Here is a 22,356-nt window from a genome sequence, read left to right on the forward strand (position 1 = left end):
TCCTGCGTTGCGTGGGGTGCAGGAGAGGGAGGAGACTGCACGTTCGGCTCCGGCCTCCTCCGCGCCGGGCTCGGCACCGATCCGCGAGGTTGGCCGAGGCGTGAGCCCCGCCCACCCCTTTAACAGGGACACTCCCCTTTAAGGCGGGCGCCCGCGCGCGCCCCGGCCCCGCCCTTCGGGGGCGCGCGCGGCGGCCGCGGCGCCGGCTCCGCCGGGAGTGCACGTGCCGGCGCCGGGCGGAGGAGAGGGAGGCGGGAGCCGGGCAGCAGGAGGAGGGGAGGCGCCGGGGGCGCGCGCGCGCGCTGGGCGCTGCTGGGCTGCGGCGGCGGCGGCGGCGGCGGCGGTTACTATGGCGGAGTCGGCCAGAGCCTCCTCCTTCTTCCCCCTTGTTGTCCTCCTGCTCGCCGGCAGCGGCGGGTCCGGGCCCCGGGGAATCCAGGGTGAGTCCTGGGGCGGGGGGCGGGGGCCGGGATGGAGAGGGCTGGGCGAGGGCGAGGCCTCGAGCCGCGGCCGCTGGGCTACAGCGCGCCCCCTCCCCACGCGCACAATATGGCCGGGTGGGGGGCGCGGAGGAGTCGGGGTGACCCCCAGTCAGCTTCCCAGACCTCGGAGGCGCGGCTGCCCTTCGGCGGCGGAGCTCACGCCGGGCCCCTTGGGACCCGAGCCCTGTTCCAGGCGGAACTGGATTCGGGCAGCTCTCGGGGGTCGCGCTCCCAGCGCCCTCATGTTCCATAGAGGGGAGCCCGAGCTTCCAGCCTCAAGATTTGGAGGTCCATGGTTTCTGTCCTTCACCGTGTCCAGGGGCGGGGGGCTTTCTTCCCTCCCTCCAGATGCTCCTGGGGGGCATCTTTCTCCCGCCAAGATTGTGGGGTTCGGGCGGTGGGGTCTTAGCCTCTCCGAGGGATCCTGATGTTGAGAGCCCGCGCACCTCGAGACTGTAGGGGAAGGGGTCTCTAACCTTTCCTTCAGGTCCTGCACTTGGCGTGTTTCTTCCCCTCCCTCTCCTGCCTCCCTAATGTTCTGGGAAAGGGAGTCACATTTCCCCTTCACTCAATCCCTTGAGTTCAGTGGGGCAATCCCCCCCTCCGCCCTCCGGCACACATGCCCCGTGGAGGCTATTTGGAGGAAGTGGGACGAACAGGCCCCTAAACCTTTTTGGAGCCTAGCTTTGGAATCCCTAACCCTATGGAACCGAGTTCCCCAAGGGTTGATCTGAATCTAGGTGTATTTGCTTTCCTCCTCGCTTCCCCTACCCTACCCCGGGGGGCCCATTCAGTTAATCACTTTGTGGATGCCTTTCAGGTGAAATCTTAGAACGTGTCTCCAACCCCCCAAGATTATTTAAAGATCCCACCACCGGACTGTATCCCCGGCCCTTGGTCAGTACTTATTTACCTTCCTACACGATGCCTCTTCCCAGCCCGCCCACCCTCACACACCCCTTACCTTCCAATCCCCACAGTCTGCGGCTCGCCTTATACCACCCCCACTCTCCCCTCTGTAGAAGCGGGTACCTTTTTGCGGGACACTCCGCTGGCTGTGTTGTTTTTGAGGCTTTGGGGGCTGAGAAGAGCAGATGAAACCCTAAAATATTTCATTTAAGAGAGTCCTGGCGAATGTGTTTTGGTCTTGAGGTAGTAGATGAAGGTTATATTTGGCAGTTATATTGAAGCGATTATTGACCCACAGATGGATCTGGGAGAGATGATCAGGATTGTATTCGCTCCCAATGTACAAAGCCTGCTGCTTTGACTTCTCAGCAGCCCCTAACCTTCCAGCAATGGGAGATCAAGTGTGTTCTGTGGCTCTCTTCTCCCCTAAAAATAATGATTCTCAGGTGGGTTCAGTCGTCTTTAATAAACCAGACAGTCAAGAAAAGACACCATGCCACTTTGGAGTCTCAAAAACAAGTTCATTATCTCCGGCTTTGATATTTGTTCCCAGTGGTGGAGCCTGTGCAGCGGGGTCTTTGTTCACGGGCTAATGCTTCTGCTAAGCACCTCGTGTGTGTTCTTCGGCCTCACTGCTCTGTGGCTGAGGGGTTTGAGAAACATGGTGAAGGTGTATGAACCGAGCTTGACATTTGTGGTGAGATAATGATTTGCATGAATAAGGATGTTCATCGGGCCTTATTAAGGACCGTTTTTTGGAATGTGTAACATAATGTTCTCTACTGGGGTAGAAAAAAAAAAGGGGGAGATTGAACCTCTAGGTTTGCCATGTTATTTGTGTATGTATAAATCTTTAAATTCCTCGTATAGGAATTTTTATCCTGCCCCTTATCCAGGATTTTTAACAGTCATTTCCCTGCTGATTTGATGTAGTGTTTGTGGGGTTTTTCTGGTTGTGAGCCTAGTTAAGAATGTTTGATAATCCAATTGGTTCTGATTGGGGCAGAGTTCATTTTTTTGTAATCTTCCTAAAATGGATGTTTGTGGGGGTTAAGGTGGGTGGGTAAAATAGGGAGTTCGTTTCTTTTTTTGGTAAATTGGAAATTAGGTTGTGTGTCCAGCAAACATTCTCCAGGGCCTTTAAACTTCTTGGCCAGACACTACAGTTTTTTCCGGGACACGTCTAGTTGCCAGTAGTGCATGCTATGGAGACCACTGCTGCAAAAGGCTTAAAGTAAAACGTCAGTTCTGGGAAAATAGAGGCTGTGGGATAACAAGAAGTTGATTTTTTTCCCCTCCCCTGCATTTCCTATATAGTGCTCCCCTATGTGGGCTGGAGGAGTGACAGAGCCAGGCAGCTCTGATGCCTGAAGATGCCTGGTACTTGGACATGATGTGAGGGCAGTAAGGGATAGGCATTTCTATTAATGAATTAACTAGGACTTAGTAAAAGGCCAGTGATAAGGAGAATGAGTTTCAGTTAGAAATAGCATCCGTTTGATAGGTGTACATGTTTTAAGGCCTGGCTTTGGAATTTTCACATTTAAAAATGTAAAATTGAGTTAGTAGCAGGAGAACATGACATTCATTTCTTAAGACAAAAGCAACAAGAGAGATATTTGACATTCTCATAGGAACATTTTGAAATTTTGTGAGCGGACTGAAAATCTAATTTCAAGCCAACCCTTGTAATTTTGTTGAGTGGACATGGATTTTAAGTACAGTGGAAGTGCAGTCTTGTAGAGGACCTCTGATTAGTTTTGTTTAAACAGCTCCTGGAACAGATGTGATAAAACATATTAAAATGGCTACTCTGGTTAAAGGTTAAAGCCAGATGGAGGGAGGAGGCTGGTTTTCAGCCCTAGAACTTAGCTCTCTTACAAGTTGTCCTTGAACAAGTAACTTAACCTTTCTGTGACTGGCTCAGTTTTCCCTCTGTAAAATAAGGAAATATTTTGTGTCACTCTTATTGGGACATTTGTGAGTCTGACTTACTGATAGCCAGTTGGCGGGGAGGTATTTTTAGACACGTTTCTGACTTCAGTGAATAAGCAATGCTGGGTTACTTTTTTATCTTATGGAGCAGAAAAACATACTCTGTGATTGATAGACGTACAGCATGTCACAGTGTGGTTAATTTCTTTTTGTGCTTTTTTGTAGACCCCTTTCAGATTTCCTCAAGTTAATTTCTGTCTCTGGCAGGCTCTTACATCGTTGACTAGGCAGCATACCTGTGCTAATCAAAGACAGTCTGGAGGGAGTGACCTGCTTTAGGCTTTATTGGTTTGGCAATGTTTTAATTCTTACGCAACTCTGGGTATGTTTATGGCACTATGTAAATGTTACATAAGAACATGGAGGCTGAGAAGTGGCCAGAATGGTGACTGTGAACACAGGAAGGTTAGACTGAGGACTTTATCCAAAAGGACCTTGGGAACCTGCAATCAGTACAGGAAGAACCTGCACTTTATTTTCCTCTAAGAACCTTTTTAGATGATTATGTCTTTCAGGTGGACTGCTGTGTTATAAATAGGTTTATTCTCTACCGGTGAGCTAATTGTAACCTTGCTACCAAAATATGAATCAGTAAACGATGAGACGTGCTGCTTCTTCCAGCATGTCCTGTTGAAGCTGCTTGTTGCATTTTGGAACATGAGTTGAATTGGGTTGCAGTCTGTTCTCATAATAACTGAGGAGCACAGGGTGTTGAGGTGGAATGGAATTCTCAGTTCGTGGTGCTTTAGGTCATCTTAATTTTTGAAGGTTAAATACAGAATACTGAAGTGGCTCTTTATAATTTTGAAATCTTTATTGTTTACTGTTCAATTTTTGCTCAGAGTAGCAGTGAACATTAATTCTGGGATCTCGCCTCTTTGTCTTCAGTTCTTGTAAGAGGGTCTTAATCTCGTTTTCCTCTCTGTATTCATAAAAAGGGAATTCTAGAGTCCTTTCTCACCAGTGCTTCTGATGCTGGACATACTGCAGGCAGCCACAGCCCATCAGTTCCACCTGGACTGGGAATGCGGGAACCTTTTAAGTCCAACTTGCATTTCTTTCACTCTGCAGGCACTGCCTCATGGCCAGGTTCAGATACCTGCTCTGAGTTTCTGTTCTTCTCAGTTTTTCACTCTCATGCATGGTTTAACTTGAGCTTTGGCTTCAGAGGCATCATTTTTGTCCATGTCTGTTCTCTCTCCTCTGTTATGGAGAAATGGTATGCTAAGCAAAAATACGATTTCAGAGAGTATCTTTCTTTCCTTTACTCTGTAGAGTTGCCAGAGTTTGGTTTAGCTGTGACGTTTCCATCCCCGGCAGTCTTTATCTGCTCTCTAGGGTTCAGAGACAGTGCCACTTTACGCGACTCTGGGCTTTTTGGTTTTCTTTAGTCTCCACCCAATCTTAAGCCTGCATTTGTCTCCCTAAATATTTTGAATTTAGCATAATGAAAGTAACTGCCTTTCCCTTTAAACCATCACATCACCCCTAATATTTACACAGTTAACATATAGGAGATTTCTTTATTCATTGGGTTGGGTATGTGCCTGGAACAGTTTTTAGCATGGGGATTTAAATAACAACAAGATGAACAAAAGTCCCTAAATCTCTGCTACTATGGAACTTGCAATGGCTTAGACTGAAAATAAATAAGTAAACTCAATTAATCAGTCCATGAGTACTGTGAAGAAAATAAAACAGGATGCTCTGCCATAGTGTGCCTGGAGCTGCCATTTCACCTGTCTCTCAGCTTCATTGTTTTATCTGTAAAATGGGGCTAATACAGTCTTGTTACTCGTGGTAGTTCTATAAAGTTGAATTGTAGAACTGAATTACCAAATCTTCAACCATTGCTCCTAGGGGAAATACAGGGTTAGGTTCCTGCAAGCCTCTGGTCACTTTTTCAACTTGTCAATACATAACCTTATTTTATGTGTTTCTTTTTTTTTTTTTTTTTTCTTTTTTTGAGACAGGGTCTCGCTCTGTTGCCCAGGTTAGAGTGCAGTGATATGATCTCACTCACTGCAGTTTCTGCCTCCTGGGCTCAAGCAATCCTTCCACCTCAGCCTCCTGAGTAGCTGGGACCTCAAGTGTACACCACCTCACCTGGCTAATTTGTGTATTTATTTACTTTTTGGTAGAGACAGGGTTTCAACATGTTGCCCAGGCTGGTCTTGAACTCCTGGGCTCAAGCAGTCCACTCACCTGGGCCTCGCCTGCTGAGAATGCAGGTATGAGCCACTGAACCTGGCCTGTTTTATGTGTTTCTGTTTAATTTTAATTTTTATTTTTTTGAGACAGTGTCCTGCTCTGTCACCCAGGCTGTATAGTACAACAGTGCATCACAGGTTGGGCACAGTGGCTCATGCCTGTAATGCCAACACTTTGGGAGGCCGAGGCAGGTGGATCATGAGGTCAGGAGTTTGAGACCAGCCTAACATGGTGAAACCCCGTCTCTATTAAAAATACAAAAATTAGCCAGGCGTGGTAGTGTGTATATGTAATCCCAGCTACTCAGGAGGCTGAGGCAGGAAAATCGCTTGAACCCGGTAGGCAGAGGTTGCAGTGAGCCGAGACTGCGCCACTACACTCCAGCCTGGGAGACAGAGTGAGACTCCATCTCAAAAAAAAAAAAAAAATGCATCATAGTTCACTGCAGCCTGGAACTCCTGGGCTCAAGCAGCCCTCCTATGTCAGCCTCCCAAGTGGCTAGGATCACACGCACATGCCACCATACCTGGCCAATTTTTAAATTTTTTGTAGAGATAGGGTCTCACTCATTGCCCAGGCTGGTCTCTTTAATTCCTGGGCTCAAATGATCCTCCTGCCTTGGCCTCCCAAAGGGCTGGGATTACCGACGTGAGATACCATGCCTGGCTTTGTTTCTGTTTAAAGACATCTTATTTAATACATATTGTTGGTTCATTAACATTGAACTTTACTGACAATAGCACTATTAACTCATGCCTGAACCAAGCTTCTCTAACATGTATTTTCTCCACGAGGCATATCACTATCTTCTTGCGCCTAGGAACACTAGACAGCACTTCAGCACTTCTTGTGGGGGACCATTTTATACAGCAAAATCATCAATGAAAAGCATGACACTAAATATGCTGCAGAAAGGATAACTTGTTTACAGTATGCCAGCTGAAACAAGAAGGCAGGGTTGCCTTGTTTGACCTCAGTTGGGAATGCATGTGGTGGGTGTTTCAAATGTTTCACTATTCTGTGTGTGGCTGTCAGTGAGCAGGAAGGTACCATAAATGTTGATATTAGGGTTACACATAAATTTGCGTTAACTGTATTTTGTTAGAACTGTATACAAAAGTGATAGAAGTAAAATTGTAGAATTTCACTGAACCAGAATTTTAATTTTAATACATATAGTTAGAAGTCCCATTTCCAGACTGCAAACTAAACATATGCATGTTGAGTACCTACCATGGTGATCTAGCACGGTGGTCCCCAACCTTTTTGACATCAGGGACTGGTTTCGTGGAAAATAATTTTTCCGCATGGGAAGTGGGGGAGATACGGTTTCAGAATGAAACGATTCCACCTTAGATCATCAGGCACATCAAGCCGAGGTGGGTGGATCACCTGATCAGGAGTTCAAGACCAGCCTGGCCAACATGGTGAAACCCCATCTCTACTGGAAATACAAAACTAGCCAGGCATAGTGGTGGCAGCATATGCCTGTAATCCCAGCTACTCGGGAGGCTGAGGCAGGAGAATCGCTTGAATCCGGAAGGTGGAGATTGCAGTCAGCTGAGATCATGCCACTGCACTCCAGCCTGGGGAACAGAGTGAGACTCCTCAAAAAAAAGAAAAAAAAAAAAGGATCATCAGGCATGTCAAGCGTGTTAGATTCTCATAAGGTGCATGCAAGCTAGATGGCTCGCATTCGTGGTTCACAGTAGGTTTCCCACTTCTATGAGAATCTAATGCTGCCGCTGATGTGACAGCAGGCAGAGCTCAAATACGTGCCTGCCACTTACCTCCTGCTGTGTGGCCTGGTTCCTAACAGGCTGTGGACCAGTACCAGTCTGTGGCCCCAGGGGTTGCGGACCCCTGATCCAAAGGGTCCCTTGACACGTATTAGCACTTGTCATATACTAGGCATTATCACAGGTGTTAGGAATACAGCAGTAAACCAAAGGAGACAAAATTGCCTTCTCTCAGCTTACCTTTGGCCAGGTGAGGTGAACAATAAACAAAAGCATGAAATGTAAGGCAATTGTGCCTACCACAGTGCACCTTCTGCTCCTCCCTCCCCCAAGATTCCCCATCTTTGGTGTCCACACACCTGCTTCAGGTATTCAGTCAAATGCTAGTCTTTGTCGATAGAATTAAGGTCTTAGTCGGTTGACCTTTAGCCGTCTAAAGGAGGTTATCATGGTGGGTCTGTCCTGATTGAACTAGCCCTTTCAAAGCAGAGAGATTTCTCAGCTGATTGCACAAGAGGAAATCAGATGTTCCAGCTGGCTTGGAAGCAAGCAGACATCCATGTTGTGAACTGCCGATCCCAATAGCCACATGGCAAGGAACTGCAGGCAAACTCTAGCAGCTGAGAGTGGTTCCCAGCTGACAGCTAGGAGGAACATGGGGACCTCAGTCCTTCATCTGCAAGGCTATGGATCTTGCCAACAACCAGTAGGCTTGGGAGAGGACCCAATCATAGATGAGAAGGCAGCCCTAACTGGCACTGTCCATGCTGTGCCTGGACTTCTGACCTGTAGGAACTGTGAAATAGTAACTAGGTGGTGGTTTAAAAAATGTATGCATTGGGTGGGGGTGAGTCACATGGTGATGGTGAAAATAGGTAAAGCAAGAGAGGGGAATGATGAGAAATACCCCAAAACAGTCATGGGAGTACTTGAGACCTGGTGCCCAGCCATCCCATCGCTCACATATAAAAACAAATCCTTTGACCACAGGTGGCTTTCATCTGCCTATAACTTTTTTCTAGATATTTGTGAGTGGAGGGGAGAGGAATTGTGGATGCTTTGGAAATGTTTTTTAGGTGCTTGGGATGTTTGAGGTGAGGAATCTGGGAATTGAAGTATTTTCTGGGTTTGGTTTTTTTTTTTTTTTTTGGGTAGTAGAGGACTCACCTTGCCCCACATCCTCATATATTGTCTTGGTATATGTTTGCATGTTAACTTTTATACCTGTAGAAGATAAGATTGAATTGTAATCAGTCAGTGTTCATTTCTGATATCCAGGATGTGCCTAGCATCAAGCTGAATGCTGAGAGGGATCCTGAGGAAAGAGTCTGTCCTTGCCCTTTACAAGTTTAGACACACAGACTGACCGCAGTGGCTCACGCCTATAATCCCAACACTTTGGAGACTGAGGTGTGGGGGATCACTTCAGTCCAGAAGTTTGAGACTAGCCTGGGCAACATAGCGAGACCTCGTCTCTACAAAACATTTTTAAAAATTACACGGGTGGGGTGGCACGTGCCTGTGGTCCCAGCTACTTGGGAGGCTGAGGTGGGAGGATAGCTTGAGCCCAGGAAATTGAGGCTACAGCAAACCATGATTGCACTACTGCACTTCAGCCTGGGTGACAGAGTGAGATCCTGTCTCAAAAAAAAGTTTACACACAAATGGACTTTTTTCCTGCTTGTTGGAACTACCACAAACTATGAGGAGTTCAGGTGACAATTGTAATAAAAGCATCTGATTTGCTGAATGTTTACTATATACTAAAGTATTATGCTAAGCACTTGTGTTGTATCATTTACTCTATGTAGTTATTCTTTGAGGGGCTGGGGCTCTTATTCCCAATTTACAGATGAGAAAACTAGGGCATAGAGAAGTTAAGCAGTGGGTCCAAAGTCTATCCAAGTCCAAAACATGTGGTCTAAATATTGTACTGTACTATAAACTGTGAGTACTGTAAAAGTGACCTTCTAACCAGGCTCTCTGCCTTCAATCTCCTATTGGTTTTCCATCCTACTGCTGGATTTAACTTTGGAAATGCACCCTATCTGTCTGACCTATAGGTTTTATGGCTTCTAGGATCAACTCTAGACCTCTTAGCTTAGCATTGCAATCAGTTTCATCTGGTCTTAGTCTTCCTGACTGTTCTTGTCTTTGGCTGGAACCTTGGCATTGTTGTAACTGTCAATTTACTGTGAACCCAGTATAGCTAATATTTTTTCACAGCCCTTTGACTTCCCCTTTCTTTTTCTCTGGAATGCTTCTCCCCACTTCTCCTCCTGGCCAAACCCAGTGTCCTCCAGTGTGGACCTTCATCCTCTTGTGTTCTCCGGGTCAGTGATTCCATCCTCTCTGCTTTTCCCCTTGGCCTGTATTGGTAGTTGGAGTTGCACTGTTTATAGTTGTCTTCTCCTCCCACTCTCTATGCCCAAAGAGTTGGTGCGAGGAGCTGGCTTATTCATTATATGGCTTTGGCCTACACAGAGCCTTGCATGTTTTAAGTACTTAATAAGTTTGTTTAATTTAATTCATTCATTTCTTTTCCATCCTCTCAGTAAAATCCTAGGCAAATAATTCCAATTCTGTTTTGCTCTAATTTTATTATCATCTTGTGTATATAGAATTTTAATCCTACTCAAAAAATGCCATGAACATTTGTGAGTTACTTGGAACATCATAATCTCTCTTTCTATTTCACCTCTTTCATCTCTATTTATCCTACGCCTACCCATTTTATTCCAGCCAAATGAACTTGATCTCTCAACCTCATTAGTTTTATTCTCAGTTTGTCTGATTTCTTTTTTCCTTTTTCATTGTCCCAGTTGCCTGAAACAATCATTCCTATCCCTCTTCTCACTCAAAACTGTGACATACACTGTCTCCTCTCCATTCGTCCATATTATAATAAATAGGTCAGGAAGAAAATACCAGAGATAAATATCCTTCCCTGCTCTATTGAGCCAGAAGTATGTTTATTCAGACTCAACAAAGAAAACAGTGGTTTTACATGTTCATCATAAACTGAAATCAAAGGAGAAATGCAATTTCCTGATTGTCTAAATATGACAACTGAGTCTGTACACATAGGTCCCAGGAACATTGGACATACTCCCTCATAATGATGCTCGCTCATTTCAGTTTTACCTTGACATTCTCCTGAGCAGCAGGTGGGCCCTTGCTAGATGTTCAGGTATTTACAGTCAGCCATAAATTAAGTTGCAATGACAGGTCTCCTTAGGATAAACATCAAACGTCTCTTTTGAGTGAGAACAAAGCTTTCATTCTCTAACAGAGACTTAAGGTTGAACTTGTTTAAACAGCTCTCTAGGGCTGGGTTTGTCTCCAAGTAGAATGTCAGAAAGGCAGCTTGTAGAATGGATATAGTGTGGAGCTGGCTTTCCAAACACCTTTCTCTTATGCAAACCCATTCCAAGACTTTTTCCCAGATTGGAATTAAATACCAAGCTTATCAAGTGTCTTATTGTTAAATCTGTGGTTCTCCCCACACCCCACCATACAAATAGCTTCCTTTATTAAGTCAGTTATATTTTTTTTGTAAGTGCTTTTTACCAGTACATTTTGTTTTTGTGTTTTTCTATATACCACCATTGGCACCTGTAAAATTTGACTTTATTATGGCTCTTGGGTACTTGAAAGCTTTTTTTTTTTTGTTTTAATGTATTTTTAAAATCTTAATTCTGATAATTGTAAAAGGTGAAAATGTAACTTGGGTCTTGTTTTCTTTTAACCAAATAGCATTGATTGCTTTACTGCTGCAAGATTTTTCTATTTAGGCTAGTTAGAACCTTGCTAGTACACTATCAGTTCCTAGTTATTGCCTTCCCGCCCCCCAAGAAAGCCAAACATTGCCTCTATTTTGTGAACAGTTTAGTGCCAGACATTTTTTAACCTGATTCAGATTTTCATAAACATTTTGGCAGTTGTCTAGATCAGTAGCTATCAACAGTTGTCTTTCTTTTTAAGACAGTGGAACTCTTAAAAATGAAAACGTAGAAATGTATATAAAGTTATAAAGTGAGTAAAAGCTGAGCAACTCTGGCAGAGGCCCCCTCTGCCCCTGAAATTATTAGGCTGAGATCTGTTGAGTGACATTTATTGGGCACAGTGCTATTTGCCAGGTGCTGTACTAGACACTGGTGAGAAACTGGTGAAAAGGACACTGGTTTCCTCTTTGTGAGTTCAGAGATTCCTGGACATGGTGGAGAGTCTAGAGATTCAGGAAGAAGACAGTTTGAAAAACACTGTAAGGTTTTTGTTTTTGTTATTGAGATTATATTGTGTATGTTGTTTGGCAAATAGGGATATATGGTAGTAGTTTTAAATTGTGGCAAAATACGTGTAACAGAAAATGTACTATTTTAATTGTACAATTCAGTAGTGTTAAGTACCTTCATAATGTCGTGCAAACCATCACCCCTAATTTTAAAGTTTAATATTTATTTAATTTTTATTTATTTATTTATTTTTGAGATGAAGTCTTGCTCTGTCACCCAGGCTGGAGTGCCATAGCATGATCTCGGCTCACTGCAACCTCTGCCTCCCAGGTTCAAGCAATTCTCCTGTCTCAGCCTTCTGAGTAGCTGGGATTACAGACATGCACCACCACGCCCAGTTAATTTTTTGTATTTTTAGTAGAGATGGGGTTTCACCATATTGGCCAGACTGGTCTCAAACTCCCAACTATAAGTAATCCACCCACCTCAGCCTCCCTATGTGCTGGGATTATAGGCATGAGCCACCACGCCCGGCCAACATTTCATATATATATAGAATCTTAATATGTGGCTTCTTTCATGTAATATAATGCTTTCAAGTTTCATCTATATTATAGCATGTATCAATAGTTTCTTTTTATGGCTGAATAATATTCCATAATAAATATACCACGTTTTGTTCATTCATCGTTTGATGGACATGTGGATGGTTTCCACCTTTTGGCTATTGTGAATAGTACTGTTGAGAATAATTCATGTACAAGTTTGTGTTTAAACATTTGTTTCAGTTATTTTGTGCGTATGCCTTAGAGTAGAATTGCTGGGTTATAGGGTAGTTCTAGGTTTAACTTAATAAGGAAACATCAAACTGTTTTCCACAGCAGTTGTACCCTTTTATGTCCCAGCAATGCACGAAGGGTTCCAGTTTCTCTAAATCTTCACCAACACTTATTAAATTTCTTTTTCATATTCTTATGGCCTTCCTAGTGGGTATGAAGTGGTGTCTCATTATGGTTTTGGTTTTCATTTGAATTTGCAATACATTAGAGTCGATGTTGAACATCTTTTCATGTGTTTGCAGGCCATTTGTATATCTTCGGAGAAATGTCTGGTTCAGGTCTTTTGTCCAGTTTTGTTGGTTTTTTAAAAATTATTATGTTTTTTAGAGAACGGGTCTTTCTCTGTCACCCAGGCTGGAGTGCAATGGTGTATTCATAGCTCATCGCAGCCTTGAACTCCTGGGCTTAAATGATCTTCTTGCCTCAGACTCCTAAATAGTTGGGACCTCAGGCATGCACCACCATGCATGGCTCCTGTTCAGTTTTTAATCTGGTTGTTGTTGAGTTTGAAAAGTTCTTTATATATTCTGGATTCTAGGCCATTTTCAGATATAAGATTTGCATATATTTTCTCCTGTCCATTTTCTTTTTACTCTTTTGATATTGCCCTTTATACACAAAGGTTTTTAATTTTGATGAAGTCCAGTTTATCCATTTTACTTTTGTTGCTTGTGCTTTGGTGTCATATCTGACAGACCATTGCCAAATCCAAGGTCATGATGTTTTACCCCTCTTCCGAGTTTTAGATATTTTAAGTTTTAGCTGATACATTTAGGTCTTTGATCTATTTTGAGTTAATTTTTGCACGTGGTGTTAGGTAAGGATCTGACTTCATTCTTTTGCATGTGGTTATCCATTTGTTCATCACCATTTTTTGAAGAGACTTTTCCTTTCCCCTGTATGTTCTAAGCACTCTTGTTGAAAATCAGTTAACCATAGATGTATGGGTTTATTTCTGGATTCTCAATTCTGTTCTGTTGATTTGTGTGTCTATACTTAGCACCATTCTGTTTGATAACTGTAGCTTTGTTGTAAGCTTGAAATCAAGAAGTATGAGTTCTCCAACTTTGTTATTTTTTTTCTCCCAAGATTGAACTATTCAGGGTCACTTGCAATTCCATATGAATTTTGGGATCGGCTTTTTCATTTCCGGAAAAAAAAAAAAAAAAAAAGGCCACTGAGATTCTGAAAGGGATTGCATTGAGTCTCATCTGATGTATATAATTTACATATAGGCCACTGAGATTCTGATAGGGATTGTATTGACTCTCATCTGATGTATATAATTTACATATAATATGTGATCATATATTCACATTTTTAGTGTAATTTAATTTATGTTGGTGGACAAGTTCAGTTCTCAGTTTTTCAGTATCAATTTGCAAAAAAAAATTCCTCTTGAAAAATAGTATGCCTAAGAAACCCTGAAGGAATATACATCAAACATGTAGTAGTAATTGTCTCTGGGGCAGGAATTAAAGGGGCGCTCAACCTCTACATTATATATTTCTGTGGTGGTTGAAATTCTTGTTAAACAAGGAAACACGGGTTAGTTACTTTGGCAAGCAGGGAAAAAAAGGTAGTAAAAATAAAATATATTTTTAAAAAACCTGATATATGATATTCATAATAGCACAACTAACATTTATAGTTTTGGACCCCCCTACCAAGTAGAATTCCTCAAAATGAAATATTGGAATTGAAATGCTTAGTAGCAAGTAAGAGCTTTTGATGTATTTGATTCAGTGTCAGCACCTGGGTGGGAAGACAACCAGTAGGTTGGAGATACTAGAGTACAGACCTGTGGGGAGGATGCGGCCACATTAAAGCACAATGGGAGGTAGAAGCTTTACTAGATAAAAACAGTACCATGTGACATCACTCAGGGTCCTTTCCTTATGTGGATGGTATAGCTGGGCTAGGAGAGATATGATGCAGACCACCTGACTGGGATAATGAGCTTGGAGAAACCACAGAATTAGGCGACGTCAGTGATTACAGACTGGTTATCCAAACACGAACAAGAGAGGGATATAGCAGTTTTGGTTAAGAACCCATCCTTAGGATAGGCAGTCTTAGAACTACTTAAGGAAATACACTGAATTTAATCTTGAGTATTGGATGAAATCGATTACAGAGTAAATTTCAAGTAGTCTGGAACGTAGTCTTTTCTAGACTAAAAATGTGTGTATGCCAAAATCTGTGTAGCTGATATTGTTGGGGTTGGAGGAGGGGAGTGTGGAGGTAGGGGAATGCCTACACAGGACCTGGAAAAGTAGAAGAGGAAAACACTACTAAAAAAAAAAAAGAAATCATTAACATCACAAAAAGACAACTGGAAGTTCTGTGCCTTGCGAGGTATGGTAGGGATGGTATTCATCACTTGTTAGTATTCTAGCCAGAAATTTGCACCTGAATCAGATCAAACCTCTACATCTAGCTAATAGCTTATAGAAAATACAGAGGAGAGAGGAACATGTTAAATGACACCTTGGAGAGTCAACCCAAAAAATCCAGAATGTGGGAAACTACAGGACAAATGGCCTAGATTCTTCAACAGATAACTTGCAAGGAAAAATAACAGCACCTATAATCTAAGGGGGAACCTATAGATTAAAAAAGGTTTTAGGAGATCTCTCAGCCAAGTGCAGTGAAAGAACCTCATTTAGATCTGGATTTTCATTTTATTTTATTTTATTTTTGAGGCAGAGTCTAGCTCTGTCACCCAGGCTGGAGTGCAGTGATGCAGTCACAGCTCACTTCAGCTTCAATCTCCTGGGCTCAAGCAATCCTTCCACCTCAGCCTCCTGAATAGCTGGGATGACAGGCACGTGCCATCACACCTAGCTGATTTTTTTACTTTTTGTAGAGATGGTCTCACTATGTTGCCCAGGCTGATCTTGAACTCCTGAGTTTAAGAGATCCTCCCACTTCAGCCTCCCAAAGTGCTGGGATTACAGGTGTGAGCCAGCGTTCCCTTCCTGGATCTGGATTTGAGCCAGCTGTTAATTTTTTCAAGATAATAAAGGATTTTTGAACACTGGATATTTGATTACATTAAGGCTATTGTCAGTTATTTTAGGTATGATAATGATATTGTGGGAAACTGCAATTTAAAATGTAACTTGCAGAAGATTCCAATATCAATGACAAAAAATTAAAGGCACTTAAAAACATTAAAGGTGGCCAGGCATGGTGGCTCATGCCTGTAATCCCCGCACTTTTGGGAGGCTGAGGCCAGTGGATCACCTGAGGTCAGGAGTTTGAGACTAGCCTGGCCGATGTGGTGAAACCCTGTCTCTACTAAAAATACAAAAATTAGCTGGGTGTGGTGGTGGGCACCTGTAATCCCAGCTACTCGGGAGGCTGAGACAGGAGAATATCTTGAACCTAGGAGGCAACGGTTGCAGTGAGCCGAAATCGTGCCATTGCACTCCAGCCTGGGTGACAAGAGCAAGACTCCATCCTAAAAACTAAAACCCAACACTTTGAGGGGCCGAGGCGGGCCGATCACGAGGTCAGGAGATCGAGACCATCCTGGCTAACACAGTGAAACCCCATCTCTACTGAAAATACAAAAAATTAGCCGGGTGTGGTGGCGGGCGCCTGTAGTCCCAGCTACTTGGGAGGCTGAGGCAGGAGAATGGTGTGAACCTGGGAGGTGGAGCTTGCAGTGAGCCGAGATCTCGCCACTGTACTCCAGCCTGGGCGACAGAGCAAGACGCTGTCTCAAAAACAAACAAACGCCGGGCGCGGTGGCTCAAGCCTGTAATCCCAGCACTTTGGGAAGCCGAGGCGGGTGGATCATGAGGTCAGGAGATCGAGACCATCCTAGCTAACATGGTGAAACCCCGTCTCTAGTAAAAATACAAAAAACTAGCCGGGCGTGGTGGCGGGCGCCTGTAGTCCCAACTACTCAGGAGGCTGAGGCGGGAGAATGGCGTGAACCCGGGAGGCGGAGCTTGCAGTGAGCCGAGATCGCCCCACTGCACTCCAGCCTGGGCGACACAGCAAGACTCCGTCTCAAACAAACAAACAAACAAACAAAATTAAAGGTTGGGGGAAACCTGCTAGAGAATCGGTGGCTGGTGCTAGTGGGAATGTCTAGCATTTGCTTGTACACTTAACTGTATAGGCACTTGGCTAAGAGCTTTATATACTGATTATCTTATTCCGCAGAGCTATCCTATGAAGTTGATTCTCTTAGTTTTCTCCATTTTCTAATTGGGCAGCCCGAGTCCTGTGAGCCTAAGAAACTTGACTCATGTTGCTCAGCTAACAAGTGAACCAGGATTTAAGCTTAGGCTGTCTGACCTCAGAGCCCAGGCTGTTAATCCCTATGTAATTATATCTCCCTGAAGGTGCTCTCAGTGATAGAGGAGGTAGCAGAGAAACTAAAAGAATTATTTCTGGCTGGGCATGGTGGCTTACGTCTGTAATCCCAGCACTTTGGGAGGCCAAGTTGGGTGGATCACCTGAGGTCAGGAGTTCGAGACCAGCCTGGCCAACGTGGCGAAACCCCGTCTCTACTACAAATACAAAAAATTAGCCAGACGCCGTGGCAGGCGCCTGTAATCCCAGCAACTTGGGAGGTTGAGGCAGGAGAATTGCTTGAACCCAGGAAGCAAAGGTTGCAGTGAGCCGAGATTGCACCATTGCTTTCCAGCCTGGGCAACAAGAGCAAAACTCCATCTCAAAAAAAGAGAATGATTTCTTCCATCTGTACTGAGAAGCATGCTATGGAAACACACAAGCCCAAATTATTTCGAAGTGGACAAGTTGTAGGTGTTAGATACCTCTCAAGGTAAAGGTATAAAACCAATCTTACATTCATAGTTGGTTTGTAATAAATGTTATTTTATTCTGAATTTAAGTAGTGATAAATATATGGGATGTTTTAGACCTAAAGAAGTGGGTCTTTGTGGCAAATTGTATTTCCTAAATGACTGCAACTATATTTCCCATCCCACATATTTTTCTTACAATGTGACTTTGATACTCCTTCCAACAGGCAGGGTCTACCCATGTCCCTTCCTTGAATTTGGGCGGAGGTTTGACTGCTTTGATCTATGGTCTATGGTGGATGTGATGCTCTGTGGTATCTAAGGCTAGGCTGCTAGAATAATATAGTTTCTGCCAGGTTCATTTCCTTTTGGTGTCTTGCTCTGGGGAAGGGCAGCTGTCATGCTTTGAGGAGCCTAAGCTAACCCACACAAAGGGACTACAGGTTGAACATCCCTAATCTAAAATGCTCCAAAATCCAAAAATTTTTGAGCACCAACGTGCTCAAAGGAAATGCTCGTTGGAGCATGTTGGATTTCAGATTTTCAGATTAGGGATGCCCAGTCAGATGTATATGAAAATACTCTAAAATCCCCCAAAATCAGAAATCTGCAATACTTTCCGGTCCGAACATTTTGGATAAAGGATGCTCATCCTGTAGTTGAAGAGGACCACATCAAGAAGAATAAAGGCCCCTAGCCAACAGCCAGCATCATGCGCCAGATGTAAGCGTGAATAAACCTTCGGATGGTTCTAGCCCCCGGCCTTGGAGTCTTCCACCTGAAGCCCCAGATACTGTGGAGTAGAGATAAGCTGTTCCTGCTGCCCTGCCCACGTTGCTGGCTTATAGAATCCATGCATAGATTAAATGGTTGTTTGATGCCACAAGTTTTTGGGGTAATTTGTTATATGGCCATAGTAACTGGGACAATATTATTTTTCCTCCCATCTCAAAGGACTTTAATGTTGTCTTCATAAATGGCCATTTTTGAGCAGATGTTTAGTGTGGACCTACTAGAATTCAGCCCTGGAGATGCAAAGGTGAATGGAACATAATCTGTTTCTTTAAGTGGCACCACAGCCAGAAGACTGTTAAATTGACCTGTTACTCTTATATGTGTAAAGATATTTCCAGAGAGACCCTCGTTGCTATGCTGGTGAGACCTAATAAAAGTTAGGGCCACTGAATCTAAGAAAACATTATATTACGCACTCGAGAGAAGGTGGCAGTATGGTTTCTCTAAAGCCCAGGCAGGCTAATAATTTGAAATTTTTTTATAGAGGTAAGCATGCTTGTGAATAAAGAGAAAGACTTTATCTGGACTTTCAACGACCCTAATAAAGTCTGTACAGGTAGTTATTTTAAAGTCACAAAGGAATTAAAGGAATTTACACTGTGTATAAAGAACTATCTTAGCCAGTGTGGTGGAGTACACTTGTAGTCCTAACTACTAAGGAGGCTGAGGCGGAAGGGATCGTGTGTGGCCATGAATTTGAGGCTACAGTGAGCTATGACTACACCTGTAAATAGCCACTGCACTTCCAGCCTGGACGACATAGCGAGACCCTGTCTCTAAGAAAATTTAAAAAAAAAAAAAAAAAAAAAAAACTGTCTTAAAAAATAAAGTAGGGATAAAGCACCACTTCTATAATATTGGTAGAGTCACCAATAAGAAGTAAGGAATTCATGGTGAAACCTTGAGGTTTCCAGTGGCATTGTTATCCCAGGCTGTAACACACTAAATCCCTGGAGATGAACTGCAGGAAGACATGGTGTGGCTCTTTGGTCAGAAAACCAACAGTGCATTTGATACGGGGAGGGTAAGAATGTGTTCAGAGTGATGCGAATGATATTTGCAGGGTGCTGAATCTGATCACATGAAGGTGTTCCTAGTGTGGCCATGGCCCTGCCGACTCTGTGTGCCGAGTGTTGTCAGAAAGAGTGTGGTAGAATGCTGTGTGGTGTTGTGGGGAAAAGATGGGACTTAGACCCTAGAGACCTGAGTTGGAGATGTGCCCCATCGTTTTACTGGTTTACCACTTGTGAGCCCCTTAACTTCTCCGAGGCTTTACTATCCATAAAGTGAGGCAGCTATACCTGCCTCAGCTCCTGAGTTCCTGTGGGGATCACAGGAGAGGATGAAAGTGAAAACTCTTGATACAATAACACAGCGTAGCTCTACACAGTGTTTTCTTACGGGAAACAAACTGAAAACACCCTACCTGAATGTAAAACTGGTGTCTCTGATCCTGCAATCATAGTTCGGTAGAGTTGTGGTCTTTGTTCTATCCCAAAGAAACTGAAGGGGATTGGGATAAGGGCCAGGGAAGAATAATTAAAGTAATCATGGTTGTATTAGGCTATTCTTATCGCTTTGGCCTATCTGGTGAATTTCTCATCCGGAAAGAGTGCTGAGAATCAGTTTATGATAAAGTCATAAAATCACGAAGTGAAAGGGCAGAACTAGAAGGTTGCCTGGTGAAATTTGGAAGAGTCAAGTCTAGGGTACCTAAACAGGACAGTGCTCCACAACCAGTACTAAATTTATGAAATTAATTATCCACAAGTAGTAATTAAGTTAAAATTCATAATTACTGTAGCTTCAAAAGAGTTTTAGGTGCACTCCTGGACCTTCATCTGTTAGGACAAACTTAGATGTTGTGTGCCGTGCCTCTTCCTTTCACAGGGGGCGCCATCGCACTGCACTCTCCCACACTGCTCCTGGTGAGGGTCTGAGGCGGGATGTTGGGCTGAATGGCTGTGAGTCTGACCCTGTGTGGCAGTTTTTGAGAATTCTTAGCTGGGCTATGGTGTCACTGAGTGGCCTGTATTTTCTGAGGCCCAGCTGTGTTAGGCGCCTCTGTAACACGGAGCTAGACAGTCTGCCCAGGTTGGAACTTGTCAGCCTTACTCGAAACACAGCCTGTCTCATGAATCAAATTTGCATTTACATCCTACCACAAACCACCTTCCAATCATACTTTGGAACCATGTTCAAACCCTGCCAAGGTGGTTTTGTCTTTAGTTTAAATTTGACTAACTTGTTAATGACAAAAGTCTATGCTAGTCGGGCTTTTGTTCTGACCACTTCCTAACTGGTTTATGTGTAGAGTGATTTTGTTACTCCTGTGATTTGGTTTTCTGATTTGTGTTATTTCTACTACGTAATTCTTCCGTCTTGGAATAAGGAGAGTTTTAGGTATGTATTGTTTACATACACGGTGTGTAAAATTTTTAACCTGATGAGTCACTATGAAACAGATTCTAAGGGGCTGTTATCATTAGTCCAGATTTAGCTTTTCAGAGAGAATTTAATTTAGTGTGTGTGATTTAATGAACTGAGATTTACAGTAAATTTAGATGCTTTTATAATTGTCACTTTTGTTTCAGTGGAAAATGAATGTTAACAGAAGGCTAGCCAAAATGTCTGTATTTAAAAGATGTTTAGGAAAAGGCATATAAAACAAAACAATTGTCCAGTGTTGGGTCAGTGATCAAACAATGTAAACTTAAAAACAAAACTAGATTCAAACATAGCTGGAAAGGATTTTAGAGGTCATATAGTTCAGTCCCTTCTTTCTGGTTAATCATGAGAAAAATGAGGTTCAAAGAGGTTAAATTACTTGCCCAAAGCCAGGCAGCTAGTTCCTGACAGAGCTGAAACTTGAACAGCAGTTTCTTACTGAAACTTGCCACTTCCTAATTAGTGGTTAAGGAGACACATTTTCACTTGGGTGGTGGTTTTTTGTTTTGTTTTTAGGTTTTACATTGAGGGGGGGATTAATATTTATTGAATCTCTACTAGTTGTTAAGTACTTTAAAAAATACATTAGCTGGGCGTGGTGGCACATGCTTGTAGTTCCATCTCCTTAGGAAACTGAGGCTGGAGGTTCCCTTGAGCCCAGGAGTTCAAGTCCAACTTGGGCAACATAGCAAAACCTTGTCTCTAAAAAACAGATATATATTTCTTCATGTAATTCTTACGTAGCCCTATGAAATACAGTCATGTGCCGCATAACAGCATTTTGGTCAGTGATGGACCACACTGTTGTTATATGATGGTAGTCCCATAAGATAATACTGTATTTTTACTTCACCTTTTCTATGTTAGCTACAAATACTTATTGTGTTACAATTGCCTACAGTATCCAGTAAAGTTACTTACTGTATAGTTTTCTAGCCTAGGAGCAAGAGGCTACACCACTTAGACTATGCCGTCTAGGTTTGTGTAAGTACATGCTGTGAGGTTCACACAGCAACAAAATTGCCTAACACTGCATATTAACAGCCCCACTTTACAGATTAGGAAACAGAGTGCAAGAAGGTTAATACCTTGCTCAAGGTCATGTGGTTAATATTAAAGCTGGCATTTGAGCCTTTCTGACCTGTTCCTGCTATGATTCCCACTGTGACTCCTAGTGATGGTAATTCTGATCTTTTCAGGGGTATGGGCAGTGGTGGTAGTTATCTTTGAAATGTATCTTTTTCAGACTTCTCACTCTGTAAAATATGTAATTAGACACAGATATGTGTAGAGTGGCCTTTCTCAGAAGACCCATAGCTCTTAGCAGTTGCTTGGCTAATCTTCATACCATCTCTGTAAGATAAACAGTGTTTTCTGGTTGGGTAGTTGAGGCCCAGATAGGCTCAGGGACTCACTCAGCGCCTTATCACAAACCCACATGGCCCAGCCCCCAGTTCCGTTCTTCGTCCTGTCTAGCATAGATTTCACCACTTTTGTTCTTTCCTGTCTTACACCAAGATTGTTTAAGTACTTCCCAAAAATAATGAGCCACGTGTGGGTGTGTTCGTTCTCCAGAATGAATCACTGTGAAAGAGGTTGTGAACTAAGGAAAGGAGCATAAGTATCTGGAAGCAGAGGCTCCTGACTCTTCAGTCCCTCTAATTGGTGGGCTCTGGAGTGAGTGCTTTTCTAAAAGGCAACTGTGGGTTTGGGCTTGTGTCTCACTGTGCTCAGAATAGTCCTCTCTTGAAGTTGTTACTTTTCCCTTCTTGCTTCCCAAAATAGAACCAATGTTGTTCTCTTTGTTGGACACCACAACACAAATATTGAGAGGTGTGCTTTCCATAGGGAACCCCTTTTAAAGTGCCTGAATGTCCCCACTGCCACAAAGGGGAATGGGAGTTAGCTTTCTTGAGTTA

General features: G+C 43.3%; 1 protein-coding gene across 17 annotated transcripts in view; it reads left to right on the forward strand.

Moving 5' to 3' along the window:
* The first annotated feature begins 226 nt into the window (after positions 1-226).
* The window catches only part of ACVR1B (activin A receptor type 1B), a 45,782-nt gene continuing 23,652 nt past the window's right edge, over positions 227-22,356 (forward strand). For 7 of the 17 annotated variants that reach the window (XM_077952460.1, XM_077952466.1, XM_077952453.1 and 4 more), the window contains exon 1: positions 237-440. In XM_077952460.1, the coding sequence (XP_077808586.1) occupies positions 350-440 (91 nt within the window). In that variant the 5' untranslated portion in view covers positions 237-349. 17 annotated transcript variants of the gene reach the window in all.

Source organism: Macaca mulatta, chromosome 11, assembly GCF_049350105.2.
Source record: "Macaca mulatta isolate MMU2019108-1 chromosome 11, T2T-MMU8v2.0, whole genome shotgun sequence".
Lineage (NCBI taxonomy): Eukaryota > Metazoa > Chordata > Mammalia > Primates > Cercopithecidae > Macaca > Macaca mulatta.